Source organism: Haliotis cracherodii, unplaced genomic scaffold, assembly GCF_022045235.1.
Source record: "Haliotis cracherodii isolate W230 unplaced genomic scaffold, xgHalCrac1.p SCAF_8, whole genome shotgun sequence".
Classification (NCBI taxonomy): domain Eukaryota; kingdom Metazoa; phylum Mollusca; class Gastropoda; order Lepetellida; family Haliotidae; genus Haliotis; species Haliotis cracherodii.
The window spans coordinates 35,925,492-35,951,312 of record NW_027266341.1 but is presented as its reverse complement, the minus strand read 5'-3'; the positions used below and the strand labels follow the sequence as shown (position 1 = coordinate 35,951,312).

Genomic DNA, 25,821 nt, shown 5'->3' with positions numbered 1-25,821 from the left:
CTGTTGATAGAGCTTATCATCCTGCCTACCTACATGACATCATTGTCTTCTGAAGCCAATCTATGAGAAATAAGAGCAAGGCAAACTTTGAAATCATCCTCAGGATTATAAAATTGATCTGCAGCAGTATAGATGTGATGTGAAAACACAGTGTTCTGGAGATGGAACTATGGTTCTGCAATAGCTAATGTATAAGATCATAAGATGAGGGTTTATTGATAATCAATGCCAGTGCCGTAAAAGTGTTATATCGTAGACAAGCTAGATGGAACATGTTTCCCTGAGTCATTGAAAACTGGGCGTAAATCAGGGATTGTTATTAGATAAAGGAGCTTGAATCCATGGCTGCAGTTAGAAATGTGATGTATTTAACATGGAGGTTGTCGTAATCAGGCAATGAAATGCTCATAACTGGTCGGTAAAATGTAGTTTTTTTGTGTTGCTAATTCCTGTGTATGTAGAGCAGTTTAGCAAGAAAATGGCTGTAGATCGACACATGTAGTTTGAGATGTGAATGCTTGTGCAAAGTTGTTGCAGCAGAACCATTCTTTAATGATGATGATGATGATGATGATGATGATGACAAAAAATCAATGATACATAATAAAACAAACCTTCCCAGTAATGACCTTGTAGCTGGCACAATGGTAATGGATTTCAAGACGATGTGATCCAAACAATCCTATTGTCTTTTTAAAACAACTTTTCAAAGTTTCCTTGCAGGATATGATTTTTCTGCATGTTTGAATGCATCATGTTCATGTGCCAGATAAAAAAAGATGTCACTTAAGCTTCAACATCACAAAAATGCTTTTTAACATTATCGATGTTTCCATTGTAAAAAGAAGAGCAGCATGGTTAATGAAGGCAGTAGCCAGTGACTCTTTAAGAAATGTACTGATGAGTTTTAGGTTTGGTTGACAGATGTTTTCAGTCAGAGTATATATTCAGAAAAATACTGCTGTAATTGACATGAAATTAGTGAAATGAATTATACACCATTTGATTTTGTTTCAGTAGATTTCAGGAAGATGAGAGAGGTCTGGTATTGGTTGGAAATTTCTTAATTGGGATATGGACCTAATGTTTTTTAACTGACATTTGAAAGTACATGATATGTTTTAGAGTCATAACAAATGTTTTTTACACAATATTGTTCAGAGGCGGATCCATTAGTTTTCAAAGGCAAGGCTTCATATTTCTGTCTGTGAACTTTATGATGGAGGTGGTTGAGAAGAGGAATGAGACTCTCTGCCTGTCTGTTAGATTGACATTTAGTCTATGAAACCTTACACACATATCTCTAAAATGAAACAAATAATTTTCTCCGACGCTGATTAAATGTGGAATAGAGCTAGATAGAGCTGGCTAGGCTTGCTTTTGTATACATACTCTCGATTTTTTTTTTTCATAAAATAAATATGTATATTCCATAGTCATGGTGCTGGACTACCATCGGTCTGCAACCCAGGGGGGATTCAGGCGGTGGCCACCCCCTGTTTTTTACACCTGGTCACATTTTGAAAGCAAATTTCTTAATTTCTTAATATGTTTGTTATTAATAATGGTTTACATATAGTGTTTGTGATTTTGGGGGTTAGACTTTTGGGCAAGAAGCCTTCCACTGAAGCTACAAATGGCCCAAGTGGATCCCTCCTTTTTAAGGTCCTGGATCCGCCCCTGGTCTCTATTGTGCTAAATTGCAGCTACTGGTATATGACCATGGTTTGTAAGTAATCAGATTTGGTCCAGAAAATCCTGTGATTTTATCATGGGCATTGATCTACGCACTTGGATACAATGACATGCATCAACCAGATAAGCGAAGAAGGTTGGGTTGATGAAGACCAATTTTAGCCTAGATCTTAAAGTGTTAAACATAATAACAAGAAGATTCTTCAGGTTTATGTAAGTTATATCGATGCATAGGCAATTTATTCCAGTTCTGTTGTATCACACATGATAGGAACGAGATCAAGAAGAAGGATGTCTGCCTACGCTCAATTTGTGTTGTTTCTCCGATCTGTTCAATAACAATGTAATGTGATGGGTCCTTAGGGACAAAGGCCAGATATTTGTCTGGTGGACAGAACACCAACACATTACCAAGTAAGAAAGTCTTCCATGTATGATAGATGTGGTTGGCAGAGAGGTCACTTGGTCAAAGGTCATCTAATGGGACTGCAGAGGTCAGATGTCAGATGTCAGGAACCTGGGGTCATATATATATGGAAAGTGGTTGCCATGAATTCCAGATGGATGTTTTGTGTGGATTAAAAGCTTATTACTTGGAGAGATTGGTTGCCATGGTGGTCATTTAACTGCAGTTTGGCCATTGATGCATGGCTTTCATACAGAGTCCCCATCTTTCTGATGGAGGAATCTTCTTATACATCACTTCATCTTCATGACTTATGTGCCGCTGATAATGAGTTATCAGTTGATAATCACAGGATTATGTCTTGCTGTCATCCTTCTTCTGCAGCAGAGTAGACTGATAAATAGGATGCGTACATCTTTTTGATGATGATAATGATTAAACATTGTCTGACATTGATTTGCTTATGTCATGTGCTGTAAAGACCAAAAACGGAATCACCTGTTTTCATGCATACAACCTATGCCCAAAAGAGTCTACAACAGTGAATTTGTCTTTCAGCATCATTTTAATAGATTTAGAATTACCATATTCGACATAATAAGCGCCCCAGTCTAATAAGCACCCACGGTGATATTTGCTAATATATTGGCTAGTGAACAATCCCAATTATCACCCCTTCCAATTAATCAATGTAGACAAGAATTATTTTTTCGCCTATAATATGAACTCATGTGTTATATGCACCCGTAATTATGGGCAATCAAATTCTGGAAAAATATATCTGTCGTATATAAACATTTCAGGCTGTCAGCCTAAACCACTAAATTTACGTTTCAACTCTGTTTGTTTTTTTACCAAAATAATATTCTAATAAGAGACCCCTATTTCTAATTTTGAAAGCGCCCTGGGTGCTTATTATGTCAAATACGGTATATGTTGTGTTTTTTGTTTGTTGTTTTATGCCGGGTTAGAATTTATCCCCAGCAACCTATGCTGGTTAGAAGGGGAGACTTAATGAATTTGGTGGTCAGGCTGGTTGATTTCGTGTCATACCCCAAGAGCGTGGATTGTTCCTCACAATATCAATCACTGCATTGTTTGGTCCAGACTAGATTATTTACAGGCTGCCATCATATAGCTGGAATATTGCTTGAATAGTGTGGCGTTAAACAACTGATAAATAAAGAAACAAACTCTCTAGCATGACAGAAAACTGTTTCGTTTTTCATGTTTTGGAAGAAACTCTGTTTCAACAAGTTTTTTTTAGCTGTTTTCATATTCTGATAATTGCATACAATATGTGCTGTGGGAGTTATTGAAGAGTCTGCACAACTTCCTCCACTTGGTGGTGAGTTTGAGTGTGATGGGTAGCTCTTGGCTACATGCCCTGAAGTGGACAGATCACCATCTTGTCGTGCAGCTGACAGCACCACATACAGGTTGACCTTTACCATCAAAGTACCGCAGCAGACATACATACACTAGGAGGAGATTGTAGCATGTACTGGCTGATTAGCTGTCATTGTGTTTAGCTGCAAGTGTAGTTTTGATTTCTTTAGAGGTACATGACGTTTACATAAATTGTTGATGAGCAATTTGAGTTTGTCTCAGTGGTTCTGATACTTCAAAGGTGTGGAAATATCAAAATTGTGAACTTTTCCCTTGACAAGTATATAGGAAAACTCCACTTTTCTGGATTATTGACCACAAATGGTGGAGGATACAACAACTGTGCGTTCTGAAATGTATCACAATACCTTGCTCTCAAGCTGATATGTATCACGATAGTTGTTCGCCATATTTTTCGTAGACAAGATGGCCAAATACCTGCCACACTTACAAATTTGAGTTGGCAGAGCTTTTAAGTCTGACCATCTTGCCATAGGCCTCTATACTGCAAGCTGACAGACTGAACAATGTCCTGATTGGATATTCCCTCATTAGCCACTTAGCAAATCAAATTGTCTGACTTCGCTCAAGCATTGAAAGGGAGGTAACTCTATACCAACTTTGTTGATAGATTCGATATACAGTCAAGTGTTTGCTTGTGTCAATTATATCAAAATGGATGAAAATATTTACGTTTTGACATCTACTTAGTGTTTGTTTGGTGTAACAGTTATGAAGGCAAACAAGTGAGAAGCAATATTTTTTCCTTAATGTGTGACTTTGATCAATACCAATCAGGAAGTGAAAAATCATGGTCCACCGATGCACCAGTATATAGTGTCCACCACTAGTTTTTATCACAAAATCAGTCTTTGATTGCCTGCAGTTTTTTATTTTTTGTTTTCGTATCTTTTCCCACCACGAGTGATGAATTCAACCACTGCTGGGCCATACCATTGGCTACATGATCAACCAATCGGAGTGCATGTCCTTAAGTGTGATCGAAGTCAGAAGGAAGTAAACAATGCACTGGGGATGTTATCTTTTTTTATTAAACCTTGGATATTATGACAAATTTTGTAAATAATCTTCAGGACATTTTCTATCACAATCAGGTAATGTCCTTAGCTAATTAGACTACCAGGAAGGTTACACCTGAGAGAGTTTAGCCTACTTCAATGTGGTCTCCCCACACTTAATGTTGACATGCCATCATGGAACTAAAATACTGTTTTGAGGCACTCACAGACTTTATATATGGCAGTAGAATTCATCTCATTACCACCCCCCACCCAACTCCCCGACACCCAATTTCCATTTTGTTGACAATGATGAACAAATGAAAACAATATATAATTGTGATAACTTTATTATTTCTTGTCAATATTTGAGATAATGTTAAACATATATAGTAGTTGTCATTTATCAATTCAACCTGATAATCATTATTCAGAAATGCAACATATCTCATCAACAAGTGATGGTCAGCAAATCAGTGCAACGACATCTGGTCATTGATCCCATTTTGCAAAAAGAAACAGATGCGATGAAGGAGCTGAATGTTTTTTGGCTGAATATGATAGTTTCACCGAGGTCCAAGCCAGTGTGATGACCCAATTCCAAATATCCAATGGAAATTGCAGTTGTAACAAAATTCCCCTGGGTGTCTACTACACTAAATGCTGCAATTAATTTGTCATTCAATCATGAGGATAGAGGCTTAGCATGACCTCCAGGGGCATTGTGGCCTCCATGCATCACCAGCCTGAACCTGTCTCCCGGCTCAATCCTATATTTCTGTCTTATTTGTGCATTTTTTGGTGGAGTCTGCTGCACTCCGGTATTGGAAATCTGTACATGATTCAGTTGACCATTGCAGTGTCATAAGCTGCACAGTTTGATTGGGGTTTGTCAAAGGCAAATCCTGAGGGGTCTCCACTGGGCCCGGACCCCCATTCTGAAAACCAAATGTAGTATGTTGTTTGCAGTAAAATTGACTGTAGAGAGTATTTGGGGATTTGGGACCTCTACGTTTTATAATTGCTGGATCTGATCTTGTTTGTCGTTTGTGGGAAACATTGATGTCACATCTCTTCATGTTTCAAGGTTTTAGTATTTCTGCAAGGTTTTGGAATTTGTATCCTTGATCAAGTTGATGCGAACATTATTATTATTATTTCGTGGGTCATCGATCTGCCAATCATACTTTTATGAAAAAATTATTTATTTATTTAAGTTTTGACCTGGGGTTTGATTTTTATAGAAGAAACTTATGTCACATTTCTGAAAGGTTTCAGCTCCTTGATAATGCAATCAATCAATCATGAATTATTTGTCGGATCACAGATGCATCGACCCACTTTCATTGAGTTTTTAGTTTTTACCCTTTTTTCGGTAACATGTCACAAACAAAATTATATTTACGATTGCTAAGTGTTTTTACAATGATTATCAGCACTTGTAGAGCACTCTTTTGACAATCCTAATTTACCAATTAATCTGTTGTAGCTTATTCCAGGCATAATGAATTCTGCCATTTGTCTTGTACTGGCTTTGACATTTAACGCACTAATCTAGAGTCTGTGACTTTAGCCACTTTCCCAAGCCCGAGTCTTGTAGAATTCTTTTTGGTTTTGTAAGCTCAGCAGACAATAGTCCATATGTTAACGCTAAACTCAACAGAAAATGAAGCTTAGAGCCTTGTTCTGGCGAATAGACTCAAAAGTTTTTGACTCAGGCTGTAATAGGGTTTAAAAATCTCAAGTACTTAGGTTGGTTTTTTTTCTTCTTTTTTCTTTCACCTGCCTGTCTGATATTCAAGTGAGTTTATTTTGTGGCCTGTTTGTTCATAGTGTGTCCTGTTTGTTCATAGGGTGTCATGTGTCATGAACATCTTCTCCACAGAAAGCACTGGACTAATGAAGCTGAAACTACACATGCTTATTTTCCCACCAATGATGATACATGTACCTCAATTGGTTCAAGAGATTCAAGTCCACTTTTCAATATGGCCATCATGTTTCCACCATGGTCTGGTGGCTAGAGCGTCTGCCCACAGGCAGGAAGGTCGTGGTTCAACCTCAAACCCCATACCAAAGATGTAAAAAAAAAAAAAGGGTACTTGTTGTTACCCTGCCTGGTGCTCTGTGTTAAGGGGATAAAACAGGGAGTCTGTATACTGTGTGTGGGGTGTCAGTGTTTAACTGTGGCATGGTATCTCAATGAGCTAGCACTATAAACATGATAAAACTGGCATTTGTCCAGACTAGTACAAGTGACCACACATGCATGTACATTGCTGTATAATGAAATACAGTTATCTTAAAAGCGACATTAAAGCCTGTTTCACTTCACCTCACCTTTTTGCCTTTACATGTTTTATGAGAATGGGTAAAAAAATTACATCTTTGTCACTTGTTGGATGTCGTTTGTTAAACAATTAGTTTTCATGGTGCAATATTCAATGTGTGCGAGACAGAAATGCTGACACAAGTTGTTTTAAAGGATGATCAATTGTATGTGGCAATTTACCACAGTTCAGAAATAGGATAAAAGAAGAAATTATTTTTGTTCACCTTTGATCCGGAAATTGCAGCTACTTTTAAGCACGCAAGTCCGCCCTGCTTTCTGGGTGGCCAAGTTGGATGATTAGTTGCGGGGGAAACATATATTTGAGAAAGTATGTATTTAGTGAAGCAGCATTAGATGCAAGACGGTAGTAATTTATTGGGTGGTTCTCATCTCAACTTTCAACATTTGGGTCTCTGTACTGATTGACACAGATTGTGTTTAATAAACTACTGCTTGAGGGAAACAGAGTGGCCTTTATAACCCTTCACTGTGTGAAGATGTCGGGTGTAAAGAAAGGGAAATTCAGGCAACTATAGATACATCCTTCTCTCACATGTGACATCGTTATGATCCTGGGTCCCCAGTGCCCCATGCTTGTGGTAAGAGCCGGCTAAAGTGAGGGTTGGGTGGTCTGTCACAGCGACTGATTGGCTGATTGTCTGTGATACCCTAATGGTGTGACTGGTTGCTCATGTTGCCAGTCACTGGTTTGTCTGAGCTAGACTAGATTATTGTTATGTTTACAGGTCGTTGTAATACAGTATTTGTGCTTGTTTTGATACATCAGGCCTTTGTGCTTGTGTTGATACATCATGGTTTATGTTGATACATCAGGCTTTTGTACTTGTGTCAATACATCAGGCCTTTGAGCTTGTGTCGATACGTCAGGCCTTGTCTTGATACATCAGGCTTTTGTTCTTGTGTCGATACATCAGGCCTCTGTTCTTGTGTCGATACATCAGGCCTTTGTGCTTGTGTCAATACATCAGGCCTTTGTGCTTATGTTATTACATCAGGCCTTGTGTTGATAAATCAGGCTTTGTGTTATACTTCAGGCCTTTGTGCTTGTGTTGATACAGCAGGCATTTATACTTCTGTGGTTGCATCAGGTGAGGTATGACTAGCCTGGTCCTGTTGTAATTTCATGACTTTTGTTCATAGAATAATCAGACAAATTCTACGAAAATTGGCAAAGGAGATGACAACTGTTTGTGAAATGGCCCTGAAGTAATTGACTTTACAGGAAGCTGCTCTTATATCTCCACTGATTCACTCAGTAGTCAGCCAGATTGATTCTGTGTGTCGCATGGTGAGGGAATGTAGCAGCGATGCGCTGTGTGTGAAAAGTAACAGTAATCTAATCACAGTTAAAGTAGACCTCACTTTTCTCATCAAGAAGCCGATAAAATCAGCCCCTCCTTGATTGCAGCTTACCCGAAGGTTGCACCAACAATTGGTATTGACAAGACATTGCTGGCAGCAGTGCTACGGACATATTGCTGACATAGGTGATATTTTGCCAGGTATCGATCTTGGAATTGATCTTGTCATAGATTCCTGCAGATCATTGAGGTTTAGTCTGGCAAATGCGGACAGTGATATGCGATCAGGCCTCCTGGAAACAGGAGGCTAAAGCTCTCATTAGATTGATAACAAATCCCGTTTTTAAATCAGTAAATTTGAAACCCTGCTTTTTCCAAGGCGTTGTAATGCCTGTGATTTTGTAACATGATGGTGATTTCCGTGTGAGTCTCTTGGGTACTTTGATCCAAGCGGTCGTAGATGGTGAGAAATGCTGGGAGAAACGGCTGACAGGAAATGAACATAAACGTATAAGTGGAATGGAATTATGGGTAGACAGCGGTGGCATTTATCCGCCTTAGGCTCTCTGTTATGGTGACAGATGGTGAGACCGATGGTATTTCTGTATTTGGTAGCGCTGTGCAAGAGAAATGACACAAGATGAAATATATCCACTGAAGGATTTTGTCAAGTTTGAAGAAATAAAGATATTATTTATCATCTTGACACAGGGAGATAAGATTGTACATCATTAGTGGGGTATTTGCAGAATGGTTGACCTTTGAAAGTGGAGTTGAGTGATGATCTTTCCTGGTTTCACAGTCACAGGAATAGTCTTGAAAGGCTTGAAAAATAATGCCTCAGGAGTGATAGATGACTTTGAAATAGCTTTCTGTTCTAATTCACACTATGAGATATCTTTGTCAAAACATTGAAATAATTATGCAGTCAACAATTTCAGCATATTTGGAAGATTAACGTTTAATTTGTGAAAATATATCATTTTTATAGAAAACAAGCTGCTACTTTTACATTGAAAAGAAGCCCCAGTGAAATAGGTGATTGAACCTGTGGAAAATCTAGACTTGCTTCTTTTCGAGCTACAGCATTACAGTAAGGGTTGGGCAGAAGGGAAAATAATATGGCCCAGGGACTGTGAGACAGACTACAATTGTTCAGGTACACAGTATGGAATTGTAGTGAACTATATCGGGATGATTGTCTCAAACACTGTTTAATACTTAGTAAATGACCTCTTGCTGCAAGATCCATGCTGTATTTTGTCATTAATTAAAGACTCACACACACATTTGCCACAAAAAAAAGTTTTATCAAACATGTCAAAGTTCGTGTGCAAATGGAAGCAGTTTTTTTAATGCGGTTCATTGTTTAGCCCAGTATAGGCAATCATGAAGTCTATAGTAAGTCAGTTTTTATGATTACGAGAGTTCAAGGTCATGGGTTTGATTGTACTTGTTGTTACTCTGCCTGGCATTGGCATGGGGACAAAACAAGGACTGGTTGGCTTGGTGTCAGTATACTGTTGGGTACCATTGGGTACCATTGGGTATCGGTGGGCTACTATTATACCAGAAAATGTCCGGACTAGTACAAGCAGCTACATGCACACTAATACAAACACATGTGCGTGCATGTCGCTGTGTAGGTGCAATAATCTTGAACGCACCATTAAACCCCATTTCACTTCACCTTTCTCCTCCTCTAAGCGTAGCCTTTTCACAATATGATGTCCAATGGCACACACTCTGTTTCTGGCTGTGACACTCTTTGAGGAGACAGGAAGCAAGGAAAGGAGAGTGGGAACATACATGTGGACCTGTCATCACATTTGTGTTCAATATGTGCAATGCCTCTGTGCACAGAGATGGTAAACTGTGCCAGTTGACTTGTTTTCTAAATCTTGATCAAGTGACACAATAAAATTCTGCCATGTTGTTGTTGGTTTGTTGTTTAACGCCGCACTCAGCAATGTTCCAGCTATATGACGGCGGCCTGTAAATAATCGAGTCTGGACCAGACAATCCAGTGATTGACATCATGAACATCAATCCATGCAATTGGGATATGATGACGTGCATCAACCAGCGAGATTGACCACTGATCCCATTAGTCGCCTTTTTCGACAAGCATAGTCGCCTTTTCTGCCATGTAATATCCTCGTTAAGTTAAAGTGAATTAAGGTTTAACGTCACGTCCAAGATTATTGCACTTATATCGCGATCTGTGCGCATGCATGCGGCCGGGCGGGTGGCTGGGTGCTGCTTGTATTAGTCCGGACTGATGCCGATTTATAGTACTAGCCCACTTTGATACCATGCCGGAGTTCAACATGAATACCCTGCTCAGTCCTTGTTTAGACAAGGTAACAACAAGTACCATCTTTTAACGTCTATGATCAAACCCCAACCCTTCCGCTCTTTGAGCGGATGCTTTACCACTAGACCTCTGAGGCGGTCCCCCTTAAAGCTCTGGGTTAGAATAGGTCTTCAGCAACCCATGCTTGATGTAAGAGGCGAATATGCTTTTCGAGCCAACTAAGGTAACTAAGGGGATCATGTGGTCAGACTCGCAGACTTAGTTGATGCATGTCTGGTCCAGACCAACGTCATGTAGCTAGAAGATTGATGAGTGCGGCGTTAAACAACAAACAAACAATGATTTGGGTTTTCTGATGTCTGGATGGCTGAAAATCATGTAATAAATGAAGCAATATGTCATAAATGGATCAGTTCACTCAAACAATGTATTCACACATTGTTTTAAAGATGCCTTTTTGAGTAAAAGTACTCCATAATGTATTTTAAGAATGATGTCATATGACAAAGAGATTATTAGCCTTGTTTGTTTCCATATTGTAAATATAACATATTTGGATTAAAAATATGTATTATGCTCGATAAAGGCCGATGTATATGGAATATGGTTATGGAAACACACTTGGCAAATAATTTTGATATATTATCCACCTACACAAGGGAAAAATGACAGATCCAAGATCATGTTTACAGTGTTTGGCCTTCAGCAGCAAACAGAAGCCTTGTCTGTGCATTGAATAATATTTGATGTTGGGGTATTTTGATTACAGGCTGGAGATAGTGATAAAAATGGTCTGTCCTTGATGTGAGCCTGAATAATGTCACACTTGTTCTTTATAGAGGCAGTGATTGAGGAGCAGCCAGTCTTGTAGGATGTTGGTTTATGAACCAAGCAGCTATGGTGCTTGATGATTGTGGAGAACTTTGCTCATGGAAGTGTTGCTTGTAGCCGGCGGAGATTTAGGGCTCTGGCTCATTTATTTTTCAAAAATATGATATGATATGATATGATATGATATGATATGATATGATATGATATGATATGATATAATGACACCAATGAAGAAAATACACCTTTATTTTATTCAAGTACACTGTGACCACCTACCCAGACTTGTTAAAACTGAACTTTAATAGGTTTTACTAACAATAAAAATGCACGAGGGATCGAACCTGATCAAGGTGTATAGCTTTGACAGGAAATACAATATGGCTGTCATCTGAGGAGGACATCTTTGCTTTGTGACATTTGTAGAGGGACCAATGAAGATGCGGTTTAGATCTGGTTCCCAGCAACCATGCTTGTCGCAAGAGGGGACTAACGGGATTGAGTGGTCAGACTTGTTGACTTGGTTGATGCATGTCATTGTATCTCAATTAGGTAGATCGATGTTCATGATGTCAATCACTGGATTGTTTCATCCAGACTTGATTATTTTCAGACCACTGTCATATAACTAGAATATTGCTGAGTGACAATTCCAATGATGCCTCGTCATTGTTTAGTTGACAAGAGGTCATAATGGAGGTACCATGTCGATAGTCTTTGGATGGATGTTTTACATCATCATGTGAATAACACCAACAACAAACATTCCTATAATCAGAAGAAATCTCTAGTCCATTCATGATTGTACATTTCCAACTATGTCATGAGTATGTGTTTATGAATTACTATCAAATAGTGATGATACTAGGTGTTTGCGAAAAAGGGGAGTGTATCCTGCCCTACTGGTGGCATCAATCACAAACACATGCAAAGGCAAGTCAATTGTTCACCTGACAAAACATGGGAACATTTGCTATTAGTCAAAATAGGGAATTGCATTGGACATAAAATTTGTCACTGATGCGTCAGATTTGGGAATGTCCTCCATAGTCTACAATTAAAGTTTTTGAAAACCGTTCCGGGCCTTGAATCTTTTAACCTTAATGAAACAACTTTTGAGCAAGAGTGGTATGAGGCTTTTAGAACTCTTGCAACAGCAGCGGACATGTCGTTTAGTATGGGGGGGTGGAAGCCGATGAGATTGGTCTTTGGACTCTATCCAATTTTGCTGACAACACCTCACCCCCACCTCCCTTTAATGTAACATTTTTTCGTGACCTTCCATGTTCACATTTATGACTATCAGTTTTTCATGGCCTTCCCTCCCCACAGACCCTATAGTTGTGATACCTATTGTTAGTGCCCCCCATCTCACCAGTCCCCCTCCCCCTGACCCTATGGTTGTGATACCTATTGGTAGTGCCCCCCATCTGACCAGCCCCTTCCCCCCGACACTATAGCTGTGATACCTATTGGTAGTGCCCCCCATCTGACCAGTCCCCTTCCCCCCGACCCTATAGTTGTGATACCTATTGGTAGTGCCCCCCATCTGACCAGTCCCCTTCCCCCCGACCCTATAGTTGTGATACCTAGTGGTAGTGCCCCCCATCTGACCAGCCCCTTCCCCCCGACCCTATAGCTGTGATACCTAATGGTAGTGCCCCCCATCTCACCGGTTACCTATGATAAGTGACCTGTTCCTTACCACCATGAGTATACTGACTGCAACCATTGAATCACTGTGATCTAAGAGAAACAATAATGTTCTCATATTGTAATTATATTTTCCTTGTTCCAGTTGGTGGGAGGAGAGTTTGACATTGAAGTGAACTTCGTGATCCAGGAAGCGCAGAACATCCTCCACATGCTGCAGCTGCTGAAGACATGTCCCATCACACTGCAGGTGAGTCTTGGGAGCAGGAAGAGGGATCCTAGTGTACTGGTAGTCTCAAAGTATGCACCCTCCATTGTATACCATCGTCTGTGGCGCCATGATTCGCTGTGCAGAGTTCAGTCCCTTAGGCACACCAGAAACCTATGATTGTGGGTTCGAATCCCAGTTCACCACGATTATGTTTCTAGGTTTGTCAACACCATACCCATGCTCGTGGGTTTCACTGAAATGGTAAATTTCTCATCTCATTAAAATCAGATCTTAGTTTTCGCTACCGCTAAACAAAGATCTGAAGACATCCTATTACTGGTCACGTTAGAAGGACCTTTCGCGAATTGTGACTGACCAATGAAATGACTGACATTAGCCAATCAGAAAGCAGCTTTCTTGAGCTTTACGACACTAGTTTCAAACTGGCGACTACGCTTCGAAACACCCGGAATACCCCGTGTTAAATATTTCGTGGTAGCATGATTAGAAAACACATTCCGACTGTCACTTTCATGATCTGGTAAGAGACGTAATAGGATGTCCTCAGACCTTTGTTTAGCGATAGCGAGAACTAAGATCTGATTTTAATGAGATTGTAAATTTCTGAGACCTGCATCACTTCTGGCTTTCCTCCCACATTAAGCTGACATGCCAGGATATAACTGGAATACTGTTAAAAGCGATGTTAAACATAACTCACCCACTTGTCTGTGCCCAAAGCTTTTGAGTGAACTTGCTCTTTGGCACTTTCAGTAGATTTTGGGGTGTTATTATGGATTATTATTAACTGTGCTAACTTGACCAAACAGAATGTCACTAGGCTCAAGTTATTGACACATCATCTGCTCACCAGGATGTTTCCCCCTTTGCCTAGAGTTTCCCTAGGGACTTCCATTGATCATTGCATTATGGTGCAAGTGCCTAGAATCTACCCTTGCAAACGAGACCATTGTAGATTCGGATAATTTACCAGAATGCCGCCCTCTTTGCCATTTTCAACCCTGTATGTTATGTAATGGAGAAATCACTCGTATCTGTTGATTCTGGAAGTAGAGGCAACCTATAGCTGCAGCAGTGTTACTTGCACAAAATGCACGTTCTGAATGGCCAGTGAACTCCTGGCTTAGAATTTATAATGATATCATGATGGTTAATATCAATTTCTTTTCTGAAACCCAACTAAAATCTACACCTAGAAGCACTTGGAAAGATTCTGTGGGATGAATGATAAATCTCAAGTCAAAAGCACCTAATCTTGAATTCAGAATTCAATTCAAAGGAAACTTTTCTTTATTGCTAAAAATCCAATTTTATCTGCCGTTGATTCTTGTATTTGGTGCATTATACTGTGGTAAGGCAAATAGGACCTCCTTTAACATCAATTGCATCCTGAGAATACAGAAGAATACATGAACTGTCCATGGGATTAACATTGAGATTACTTCATGATTTTGAGATGGTGTCGTGGCTCCATGGATTCCATTTGGCTCCAATCACAACCAAATCTTCCATCTCCTTTAAAAGTAACTTAGGGAGCAATTAGGCTCCTTGGAAAATTACTTTGGGAGCAATTTGTCTGTTGGAAAATTATGTTCACTTTGAGGGTTGCTGCAAAAGGATTTGTGCACCCTAACAGGTCACGCTGGTGCCATTCATCTTCTAACCAGACGTGGTACAAGCCAGGCAGACCTTCTGTGGCATATTACTAGGAACATGGCTTTTTATGTGCAAGTTGTGCCCGAGAGGTAATTAAATAAAGTGAGGGAAATAAAGATGAAGGAGAATGATGGGATTGATAACCAATAACTAGATCGGCATACGGAGAGCCATCTTCAATTGTGTGGGCATTTTAGACAAATTCATCTATGCAAGCAGAGCTTGGGTCCACATTCTCCTGTCATGGCCGCTGCCTGAATTTGTGCAGATGCTTGGTCCACAAATACCCACTGGACAATCCATGTTGAATTTATGGTGAAAATGTGGTTCCGTTTTTTCCTGTGTCTGCATTGAGCTTGTGATTGAAAAAGCATGTTTATGTCTGTGCTGTCCTTTGATGTTGGTAAAAGTCCAGCTTTGTCCTTTGAACAATATTGCAGCATTGAAAGTGGAAAATTGGTCTGATGACTGATCATGTGCTTCATTTCATGTGTGCGTGTGAGTGTACCCTCATCAGTGCTTGTATACATGAAGGATGAAGGAATGGGAGATGCAGAGTCAGCGGATTTCAACAATTTGTCAATTTCTTTAAAAATCTCTGTGTTAAAAGGTATATGCCTGTAGATTAGCAATTAAGCTACTTAAAGAATCCATTAATGGAATATTTTTTTTAATCAGTGGTTTTGAGAATCCTAAAATGAAGAAGGTTACATTAAGGCATCCTCTTTAAAAAGTAACACCTGAATACAATGCATAATTTACATGACGGCAGGATTCACTTGAGTTGGTTGGTTTGTTGTTTAACGCTTCACTCAGCAATATTCCAGCTATATGATGGCGGTCTGTAAATAATCGAGTCTGGACCAGACAATCCAGTGATTGACATCATGAGCATCGATCCACGCAATTCGGATCGATGACATGCATCAACTAAGTCAGCGAGCCTGATCACCCTATTCTGTTAGTCGCCTGCATGGGTTGCTGAAGACCTATTCTATCCCGGAATCTTCACGGGTTGATTCACTTGAGAAAATGTTTACAAGAATTGTTGCATTGGTTACTTCTGTATACTGATTGTAGGGCCATTGCCTTGCATGTTGTTAGCTTCTTCACTACTGATCTGGAGTAGCCTAAAGGTTAAAGCTTTTGCTCATCACACTGAAGATCTGGGTTTTAATTCTTAACATGGGTGCAATGTGTGGAGCCCATGTTCCCTGGCCATTTCTGCCATGGTGTATTGCTGGGATATTGCTGAAAGCATTGTACAACTGCACACTCACTCTTTCACTCATTTACTCATTTACTCACTCACTCACTCACTCATTTACTCACTCACTCTTGCACTCACTCTGGCGTTCCTTTGCCATGATGTGGCTGGAATATTGCTAAAGCTCTGAAACATACTCTCACTCACTCACTCACTCACTCACTCACTCACTCACTCGGACCGCCTCCGTGGTCTAGTGGTAGAGTGTCCGGCCAGAGAGCGGAAGGTCCGGGGTTCGATCCCCGACCGTGTCATACCAAAAGATGTGAAAAGATGGTACTTGTTGTTACCCTGTTTGGTGCTCGGCATTAAGGGGCTAAAACAAGGACTGGTCAGCTTGAAGACAGTATACTCTGTCTGAGTGGGGTATTCATGTTAAACTGCAGCATGGTATCTCAGTGAGCTAGCACTATAAATCGTCATCAGTCTGGACTAGTACTAAAAAACAAACACACACACGTTCACGCACGTCGTTATATAAGTGCAATAATCTTGAACGCGACGTTAAACCCCATTTCACCTCACTCACTCACTCACTCACTCACTCACTCACTGTTTCTTGCTATCCCTTAGTTGAACAAGAATCCGCTGGTCAAAAGTTTCAATCTTATCATGGCTTATCAGGACAGTACCGTGCTCATGGGTTTCACCAGAGTAATACATATCTCAGATTTTCATCACTTTGGTCTTTCCTACAAGAACTGAAATACTTTTCAAAGCAGAGTTTAGACCAACTGGTCTGTCAGTAATGATAATGGGTTATAATGGGTTGTAACGAGAAATGCACAACAGACAGCTGTCATTGTTCCTCTGGGCACCGGCTCCATTACAGGTGAAGAGATCAATAGATTCCATCAATGCTCAACCATTGATACATGTCAGCAACATGACAGGATGTGTCATAAGTATGGATGTGAATATGAACATACTTTGGATGTGAATATGAACTTCCTTTGAAAAGAACCCGCATGGATTCCAGGTTACAATTGGTCCCTACCAACCTTCTCTGGATGTAAGAGACTCAATGACTCATATTGCAGGAATATTGCAGGAATATTCCTGCAATATTGATGTGTGTGACGTTAAACACGCATTCTCACACTTCAACATATTCTGGGTTGGAGGAAGAGGATAATCAAGTATTTTCGGTACAAACATTTTTTAAATTGGTGCTGTTCCTGCTTTGAAAACTGTTCACCTGATTCCAACCCATGATCCGATGTTATTTTTTAATCAATTGGTTTGCAGATGGCCACTGCCACAAAATTTGCAAATTTGAGAAAATTAAAGAAAAAGAAAAACTTCCATTATGAACACAACTTCAAAGTAGGCCAATGTAGGAGGGAGAGTATGGTTTCACGTGTTATTCACTTAACATGTTTCTTTCATTTCATCTTTTTCCCTCTTCTTTTGTACTGACCATTCTTTTATGAGGTCACACCACCAACTTTGAAAAAAGATCAATAAAACATGTGATCCATAATGAATGCCTTGTATTGCTGAATGTCAATAAGCCACATTTACTGACAATGTAGTAGAAGCGTTGTCTATTTGGGTGTGATCTATAATGACCTCTTGCATTGTCATTAGGTGTTGTCAGAGCGTGGAAACTGCTTTGAAATTAACTCTATTTCTTTCTGTGACACTCTTTATCATTCTTGTTTGTAAATCTCATGTGTGAGTGACATCTTGTACGTGAAGCATGGCGATGCCTCAATGAACACCAAGTGATCATGGTACTTGATGGATGTCATTGCTCCAATGTCAAAGCGTGACTATCGATTTGTTATTGATAACCAGCACAGGTCACTCAATGAATTGATTTTGCTTGGAATAATTGACACTTATTAACATTGATTGAATAGGAAGACAAGGCATGTACCGCATGCTCGGTGTCAAGAGATTTACAATGGAGATCTTATGGCCACAATGGCTGCCAGATCCTGGAGGCAAGTACGCAATCCTTTGTGTAGGAATCTACTTCAAAGGTGACCTGATTTGTGTCAATGGCCATGTCAGGACCCACATAACGACCCTGTTAAACTCACTACACAACAGTTTAAATCCTTACAAAATGTACTGCAGATGATTGTAATGATATTACAATACACAATTGCAGATGCAAAATAGAATAATACAGTTCAATAATCACTGTGAAGGTAGATCTGTCAACAGCCTGGTGAATATAAATGAATATTTGAGTGTAATCAGATATGAAACAAGAAGAAAAACTCATGTTGTTTCATGTGGATGATAATGATTATTGTGGACATGATATGTCCTTTAGTTGACGGTACCAAGTCACCATAAGGCCGATCAATATCTGCATGTAACGTAAGCTCACGATTGTGAAATCTGTTTGGAAGAGTTTGAACCTTGTTATTGTAATGACTGGCATGCAAATAGGTCATCAGTGTTCAAGACAAGCTAGATATTTACGTAAAATACATGGACTAAATGGAGGAATGTTTTTTTATGTACAAATGTGCATGAAAAATATTTTGAATACTATAAAAGTAAAAGAACACTCAATGTAATTACCCATGGGCCCGTGAAGATCCGGGGTAGTATAGGTCTTCAGCCACCCATGTTTGCTGCAAAAGGCGATTATGCTTGTTGTAAGAGGCGACTAACGGGATCGGGTGGTCAGGCTCGCTGACTTGGCTGATGCAACGTCATCGATCCCAATTGCGTTGATTGATGCTCATGGTGTCAATCACTGGATTGTCTGGTCCAGACTCCATTATTTACATAAAGCCGTCATATAACTGGAATATTGCTGAGTGCTGCGTTAAACAACAAACCAACCAATAATTACCCAATGTACCCTTTTCAATTTACCTGTATTTCTTTACAGACATCACACATCACACATCACAGATCACACATACATAAATAATGCATACAAAGGATGATACATCCTGCTTGTTGTTGTTGTGAGTTCATGTGATGTGTTACACATCTGGGGCAGCACACAAACAATTAGAAGTCACTGGAAAATATTTGTCTGAATATCTCCTTATTGGTGTACAAATACCCAAAAGACTGAACCCAAGGGAGTGAAAACATATTCAATACCCGAGGAAAACTAATAGTACCCAATGTGAATAATAATTTGTGAGTAAATACTCAATGGCTCACAGGGTCAGCCTATCATTAAGTGAAGAAGATCTGATGAAAACAAGAAAAGAAAATCCAATAATCTGATTGAAACTATAAAAGAGCTACAGATAAGCTGCGTATTTGCGTAAAATACCCCCCCCAAAAAAAATATTCAAAACCCAATTACTTTCAATGAACATGCCTACAGAAATGCATGCATTAAATGAAAAACTCAAAAATATAAAATAAGCACACTTAAATACCCAATGAAGCTTTTTCAGCATGCGTACAAAGGAGCTAATTTCTGAAACACATTTACGAGCTAATTTACTTTCCGAGTCAAACCTATATATTTAGAACAGTTATATACATCTAAAACATTATTTCATTTTTTTTAAATCTTAAAAGGTTCTCTTATTTGGGGAAAACCCAACATAGTGATGAATAGATGAGTGAAACAATACCAGTGACCCAATGAAAAATGTAATAACCCAATTGAAATAGAAACTCTAGAATAAAAACTCAATTTCTCAAAATGTTATCTGGAGCTCTGCTCTTGGCCTGTCCTCATTAGGCATTTGATGAAGAAACAACATTGAGGACAAATCATGGAACAAGCTGATGGAATCTACAAACCAGCAAGAGTTCTAAGTGTTGATTGGTGAGAAATGACGATGGCTGTCTGCTGGTCATGTCTTTGTGTTCACTGTACTGCTTCAACTGTCGTGTATTGACATTTTAAGTTAATCTGTCTCCAATATAAAGCGAGACAGTCAAATTGTCAAAGATTTGGTGTGCTATTAACAAGACTTGACGTCACTGCATTGTGAACTTGTTGCATGATGTCATCAAGCTGTGTGACATCATCAATGAAATGTCACTGCACGTTAGAAATTGACAGAAATACATAAATGCAGATTATTATTTTTATCCACCCTTGAACCTATGGAAAATATTAAGATTTCAGACACAGTTGAACATATGTATTTTTAGGGTGTTAAAATATTTATAAAGGTTAAAACTGTTAATGATACTGTTATGCAAAACTAAACTCGGTGAGTGATTTGCCGTGTGTTTCTGTGAATAAATGTGCCCAGAGCAATAGATTGTACACTTGTTTTCTCCTGTGTTCACTTGCAAAGTTAGATTAAATCACCCAGATTTTTCAAAAACCATGTTTATGTCTGGCCAGTATCTACCATCCTATCCTTTTAAGATCCCAGTTTGAAAAACAGGAGGATATTGCAATCACCATGACCCTCCGTCAGCTGTCCGTTTTCTGTTTCCGGAGCAGAACTCCAAAACCGTAAAACATTTCTTGCTGAAACTTGCTCTACAGATCAGTCTAGTGGTGAACTGGTGCCTTTTGATGATTAGGGATTTTGACAAATACTCAACAGCATTATTTTTTTCTTCACTGAACTGAAGGTATCCAGTGGCAATGAACCAAAAGTGGGTATAAGTAGCCAAACTCCATTTCGGAATTGCACCAGACCAGGGAGATATGTCATCTCCTGATGTAATCAGAAAAAAGTCTTTATTAATTTCTGTCAAGCTGTCAGACTTGTCAATGTGTAGTTTCTAAAGTGGGCAGAATACACAATTGTTCAGACACGACCCTTTAGAACTACGTACTTTGCAGAAAATCCAGCACGTTCCGTATCTAATTGTTCTATTCAGAAGCACACAGGCACAAATGCATGCATGCATGCACACAGACACACAGACACATGATTCATTTAGAAGCACTCACAGGTGATATGTCTGTGTTAAGTAAGAAATTACCCTATATGGGTGGATCTATACATGAAGCTCAGCTGTTGCACAACGATGGTTATTTTGCAGGGCAGTAGAAAATCATATTTTCTTCAACATGCTAAGACTTCTTTAACATCTTGGATAAATGATATTGATGTGTGAGGGTTACAGGTTAGGAATATGGGTAAAGACATTCCCCATGATACAATATTTCAGCCAGTATGCCAGGTTTATTACAGCGGCATGTAAAACACCTGGCCAGGAAAACCAGTGGTGGATGTCATGAGCATGTTCCAAGCTGTGGGGTCACGATGAAATGGAATCAGCCAGGTTACACATTGGAACAGGTTCCTATTTGTCGTTAGACTGCCTCCATGGTTGAATGGATAAATCGCTGGCCCAGAGGAGGGAAGGTCAGTTGAAAGATTGGACTTGTTACCCCGCCTGGCACTCTGCTGTGAGGTAATACAACAAGGATTGGTTGGCTAGAAGTCAGTTTACTGTGTCTGTGTTGGGTATTTATGTTAAAACTGTGGGGTGGTATTTCAGTCATTGTCGAAGTAACTGCATGCCCATTTGCACGTGGCTGGTAACTTTTCTGTCAAGTTGCATGAAATTTTCCTCCACCTGCCCGACTGTCTGGCAGATAATTTCAAGACATATTCAGTTTTATTTGATTTGATTTGTCTCTTACCTTTTGCGATGTTTCAGTATTTATAATGTCTGAATGCAGGCAGGTAACTTTGAAGATGGGCAGGAAACACTTAATTCCAGACTAGAAAAAGCAGCACTATAAAAGTGCAGTAATCTTGGTCGTGACATTGAGCCCCATTTCACCTCACCTATTGGTACTTGGCCCTAATAATGAGCATGAGGTACTGGGGACCTAATCTGCTACGAGATGACAATTGGATGACAAGTATAGGGTGTTTGAGATCTACTCCGCCCTGACAACTCCACAAAGATCTACTGTATAGGATGAGGCAAGGAATGATCTTCCACTGTTATTGATGAAGGGTAGCATTACCAAGAGCGACCATTGATCCATTAAACTCCTTAGACGGCCTCAGTTCTCATTAATATATCAATAAAAAGCGACAAAACACTTTCCGTGGTCTTAAGAAGTCTCTCCTAAAATCAGAGTGGATTGTACAACGCAGACTGTATCATAAGCAAGTGTTTATGAGTCACTATCAAATAGTGATGATGCCAGGTGTTTGAGAAAAGATAAGCATATGCTGCCCCACCACTAACACCCATCACAAACACATGCAAAGGCAAGTCAAATCTTCGTCTGAAAAACATGGGAACATATGGTACAAGTCAAAGTAGAGAATAGCATCGCACATCATTTTTGACACTGAAGGTCAAATTTGGAAGTGTCCTTAGACCACAGTACAATGTCTCACCCAATACATGTCCTCCACATGTCTTCCACAATACATGTATTTTAAGGATCCCAATATTTTGTCCCTAGTGGGCCAAGAGGATCTCACTTTTTGACCAACTCAAATGAACACTGTTTAACGGTCTTTAGGAACCAGGAAAACCGAAGAATAAATCCAACAGCAGAAATAAGCCTGCACAGTATGTCCAATTATGATATGATTGATATAAGCACAAATAAACACTTGATCACATTAATAGTCTGTGGTATGTCCTCAGGCATAGTAGGTTATGATCAGTGGTATTGATCAGGGAGATTTCGGGATAGTTTCGGTGAGGACTTCTTGCAGATGCTGAACTTGCCACAAGTCGGGATAGGAATACATAATACTACTTAGTGAGCCCATCCCAATCAATGCTCAGTGTTGCATTTGATGAAGTGATGCCACCACCTAAGCATGCAAGAATAATGAGTAATAATGGCTGGCAAGGAAGTGTATTTCTTTTATTTTATGTTTTTGGATAACTTGGAAGAAGAAAATGTCTTGCATCAAAGCTTGTGGTTATTCATGAATTTGACATTGATGACAAGAAAGCCATGTTTAGGAAACTGAATACAGTTTGATGATACTGTAAAACCTCATCAACTTGCAGACCATCAAATCGATCTCATAATAATGGAGTTTGGAGATAAGTTTCACGATAATCCTATTGATTTTGGAGACGAAAGCATACATTTTGCAGAAAGTTACCAAGGTATTGTGAGGAAGTAAGATTCTCATGTTCTGCGAGGAAAATTAATTGATTTGATTGCCCCTGTGTTTATTGAGCTATGAGATTGTGTGGGGAAGCTGTGTCCAGCAAACTGCCCTCTTGTTCATGGAGGTATTCTGTGGAGGATGAAAGAGAACAGTCAAGAGACAGGATGGAAACCCGTCTTCAGTAACCCATGCTTGTCGTAACAGGCGACAACCATGACCAGGTGGTCAGGCTCACTGACTTTGGTTGATAAATGTCACCATATCCCAGTTGCGAGATTGATGTTCATGATGTCAATCACTGGATTGTTGTGCTTATTTACAGGTTTCAGTCATATAACTGGATTATGGCTGAGTGTAGCACCTAACAACAAACAAACAAACCAGTATTGAAATATATAGACCATCATAGGATAATGAAGACTAGGATTGATGGAGTAGGTACTAGGTATGTTACCACTTAAAGATTGTGGAACTAACATGGCAGCAGACTTGTTTTTCTCTGTGTGTTGCCACGACAACCCGTGAGATCAGACACTTCTCTTATGTTTATCATCTATATTTCATACCAGGCCAAGAGATATTGCAGGTATTAATAAAGTTTGAACTTTCAGACAAAATATTAAACATTAACCCACTTGTATGCATCTTCCCAAGGCAAGGTAGTAAAAGTCCAGTTTCCACCTTGCCAAACTAGGCTGGAATTATGGAGTTAAATTTTGGCTGGACTGATGAGTCTATGCATAATCCAATCAAAATCGCATACTGAACTAGACATCCGGTTCGTAAACAACATGGATTTCAACATGCAGATTTCGGTCGACTGCAGTATTTGCAAAGGATGCATACCGTCAACTGGGCGTCAACAAATATTTTCCAAATCCTTTCATGTTTTTAGTTAAGGTGCTCATGTGATTTGATGCTCTCTGTGGGGTAAGACCCGTTTTATTACAATATCTTGATCGTCGATCAGATGATATTGACTGGGCTCCTCCATTTTGTTTCAAACAAATACAATGAGAGGTGGAATCTGATTGGTCAATAGGAGGGGCATAGAAGGGACATAACTCATAATAGCCACCAGTGTCATTACGATTGAGCCCAGAAATTCCATCCTTGTTTGGCAAGGGTGGAAACAGAACTTATTACAGCCAGTTAAATGGGGTTTTCATGGGGTTTTCAGACAGTCAGATGTCTGTTTTTTTAAACAATTTTGCCTTTCAAGATTCTTGATTGTTCAGCAGTATTTGATGTCAGTCTGAGATTCTGCTTGGAATAAAATAAAACACACGATATGTTTCCTCAGTAAACCACCATTTTGGTGTAGACTCCAAGGTCAAGGTGCAGGTGCTAAGTATCCAGAACATATAACAGCCATTATTCTCCATTTGGAACTGCTCGTTTAGGTTCATTTTTGATATACATGAATCAGAAAAGCCTGATGTAACCATCTATGAAGGATTTGTTAGATATTGATGAAAAGAGATGCCAAATCAGAATAAAAGATCTGATTTACTGAGATATTGTTATTTGGGAGAGTATTCAATTTGTATTGTTCCATTTATTTGGGATTCCTGTGACAGAGATATGAGTCTTAATACCCTAAGGCATTGATGTTTCTTATTCTGTTTGATTTGATTAACGTCAATGTGGTGTATTGCTCTGGGAGAGGTCCTCTGAAATGTGTTCTTCCATAGCTCGAACCGTTGTGTTGGGTAATTCTTACAAAATATTCACAATCAAATATATTGGTAACTTTTCCTAAACTAGTTTTTTGACGCCCATTTTAAGTGGCATATTATAAATTCCTTTTATAAGTTATCATTTGGGGGATGCTGGCCAGCTTTTTTACCACCTCATTGCTGAAGTGAATAGAAGGTCAGCCCAGAGAGCGGAAGGTCGGTGCCCTCGGTGGTTTGAGATGTTAAAAGATGGTACTTGTTGTCACTCTGCCTGGCCCTTGGCATCAAGGAGATAAGACAAGGGGATAAGACAAGGACTTGTCAGCTTGGAGTGAGGTATCCATGTTAAAACTGGATCATGGTACCTCAATGGGCTATCAATATTAACCAATCACACACAAACACACATGCATGCACATTGCTATTTCAGTGCAATGATCTTGAACGCTACCTTAAACCTCATTTCACCTCCTCACCTGACGTTCATGTGTCAGCTGGCTGAATGTGTATCTGTATCCACTCAGCAATATGCCAGCTGTGTGACAGCAGTCTGTAAATAATCAAGTCTAGACCAGACAATCCAGAGATTAGCATCATGAACATTGATCCACACAATTGGGATACGATGACATTCAATCAACAAAGTCAGCAAGCCTGACCACCCGATCACACTTGTATTAGAGTGTTGAGCTAATATTTTAAATAGCCTGCCTTTTTATGAAGCAAAATAGTGTAAAAATCAAGAAATAAATACAGCAGACTTTTTCTCAGAGGGGGTTAACACAAGCATTGTCAGAATATTCACAGAATCTAGTTCTATGAAACCACACGTCAGTCATAGCTGTGGGATAATTGGAGTTCATGGTGTCGACCCCTGGATACACAAAAGGAGGCACAGTGTTTCATTATTCAGTCACAATACTAGATGAGTGTAATGCAGTTTCAAAAATAACTGCCTGCCTGCCTGCCTGCCTGCCCAAGGCTGGTGACTTTTCTGTTGGGCTGCATGAAATTTGCCT

At 39.5% G+C, this 25,821-nt stretch overlaps 1 protein-coding gene across 1 annotated transcript in view; it reads left to right on the top strand.

Moving 5' to 3' along the window:
• The window catches only part of LOC139450255 (neurobeachin-like), a 240,172-nt gene that overhangs the window by 17,742 nt on the left and 196,609 nt on the right, over window positions 1-25,821 (top strand). The window contains exon 2 of the mRNA XM_071231934.1: window positions 13,107-13,211. Coding sequence (XP_071088035.1) covers window positions 13,107-13,211 — 105 coding nt within the window. The remainder of the gene's footprint in view (window positions 1-13,106; window positions 13,212-25,821) is intronic.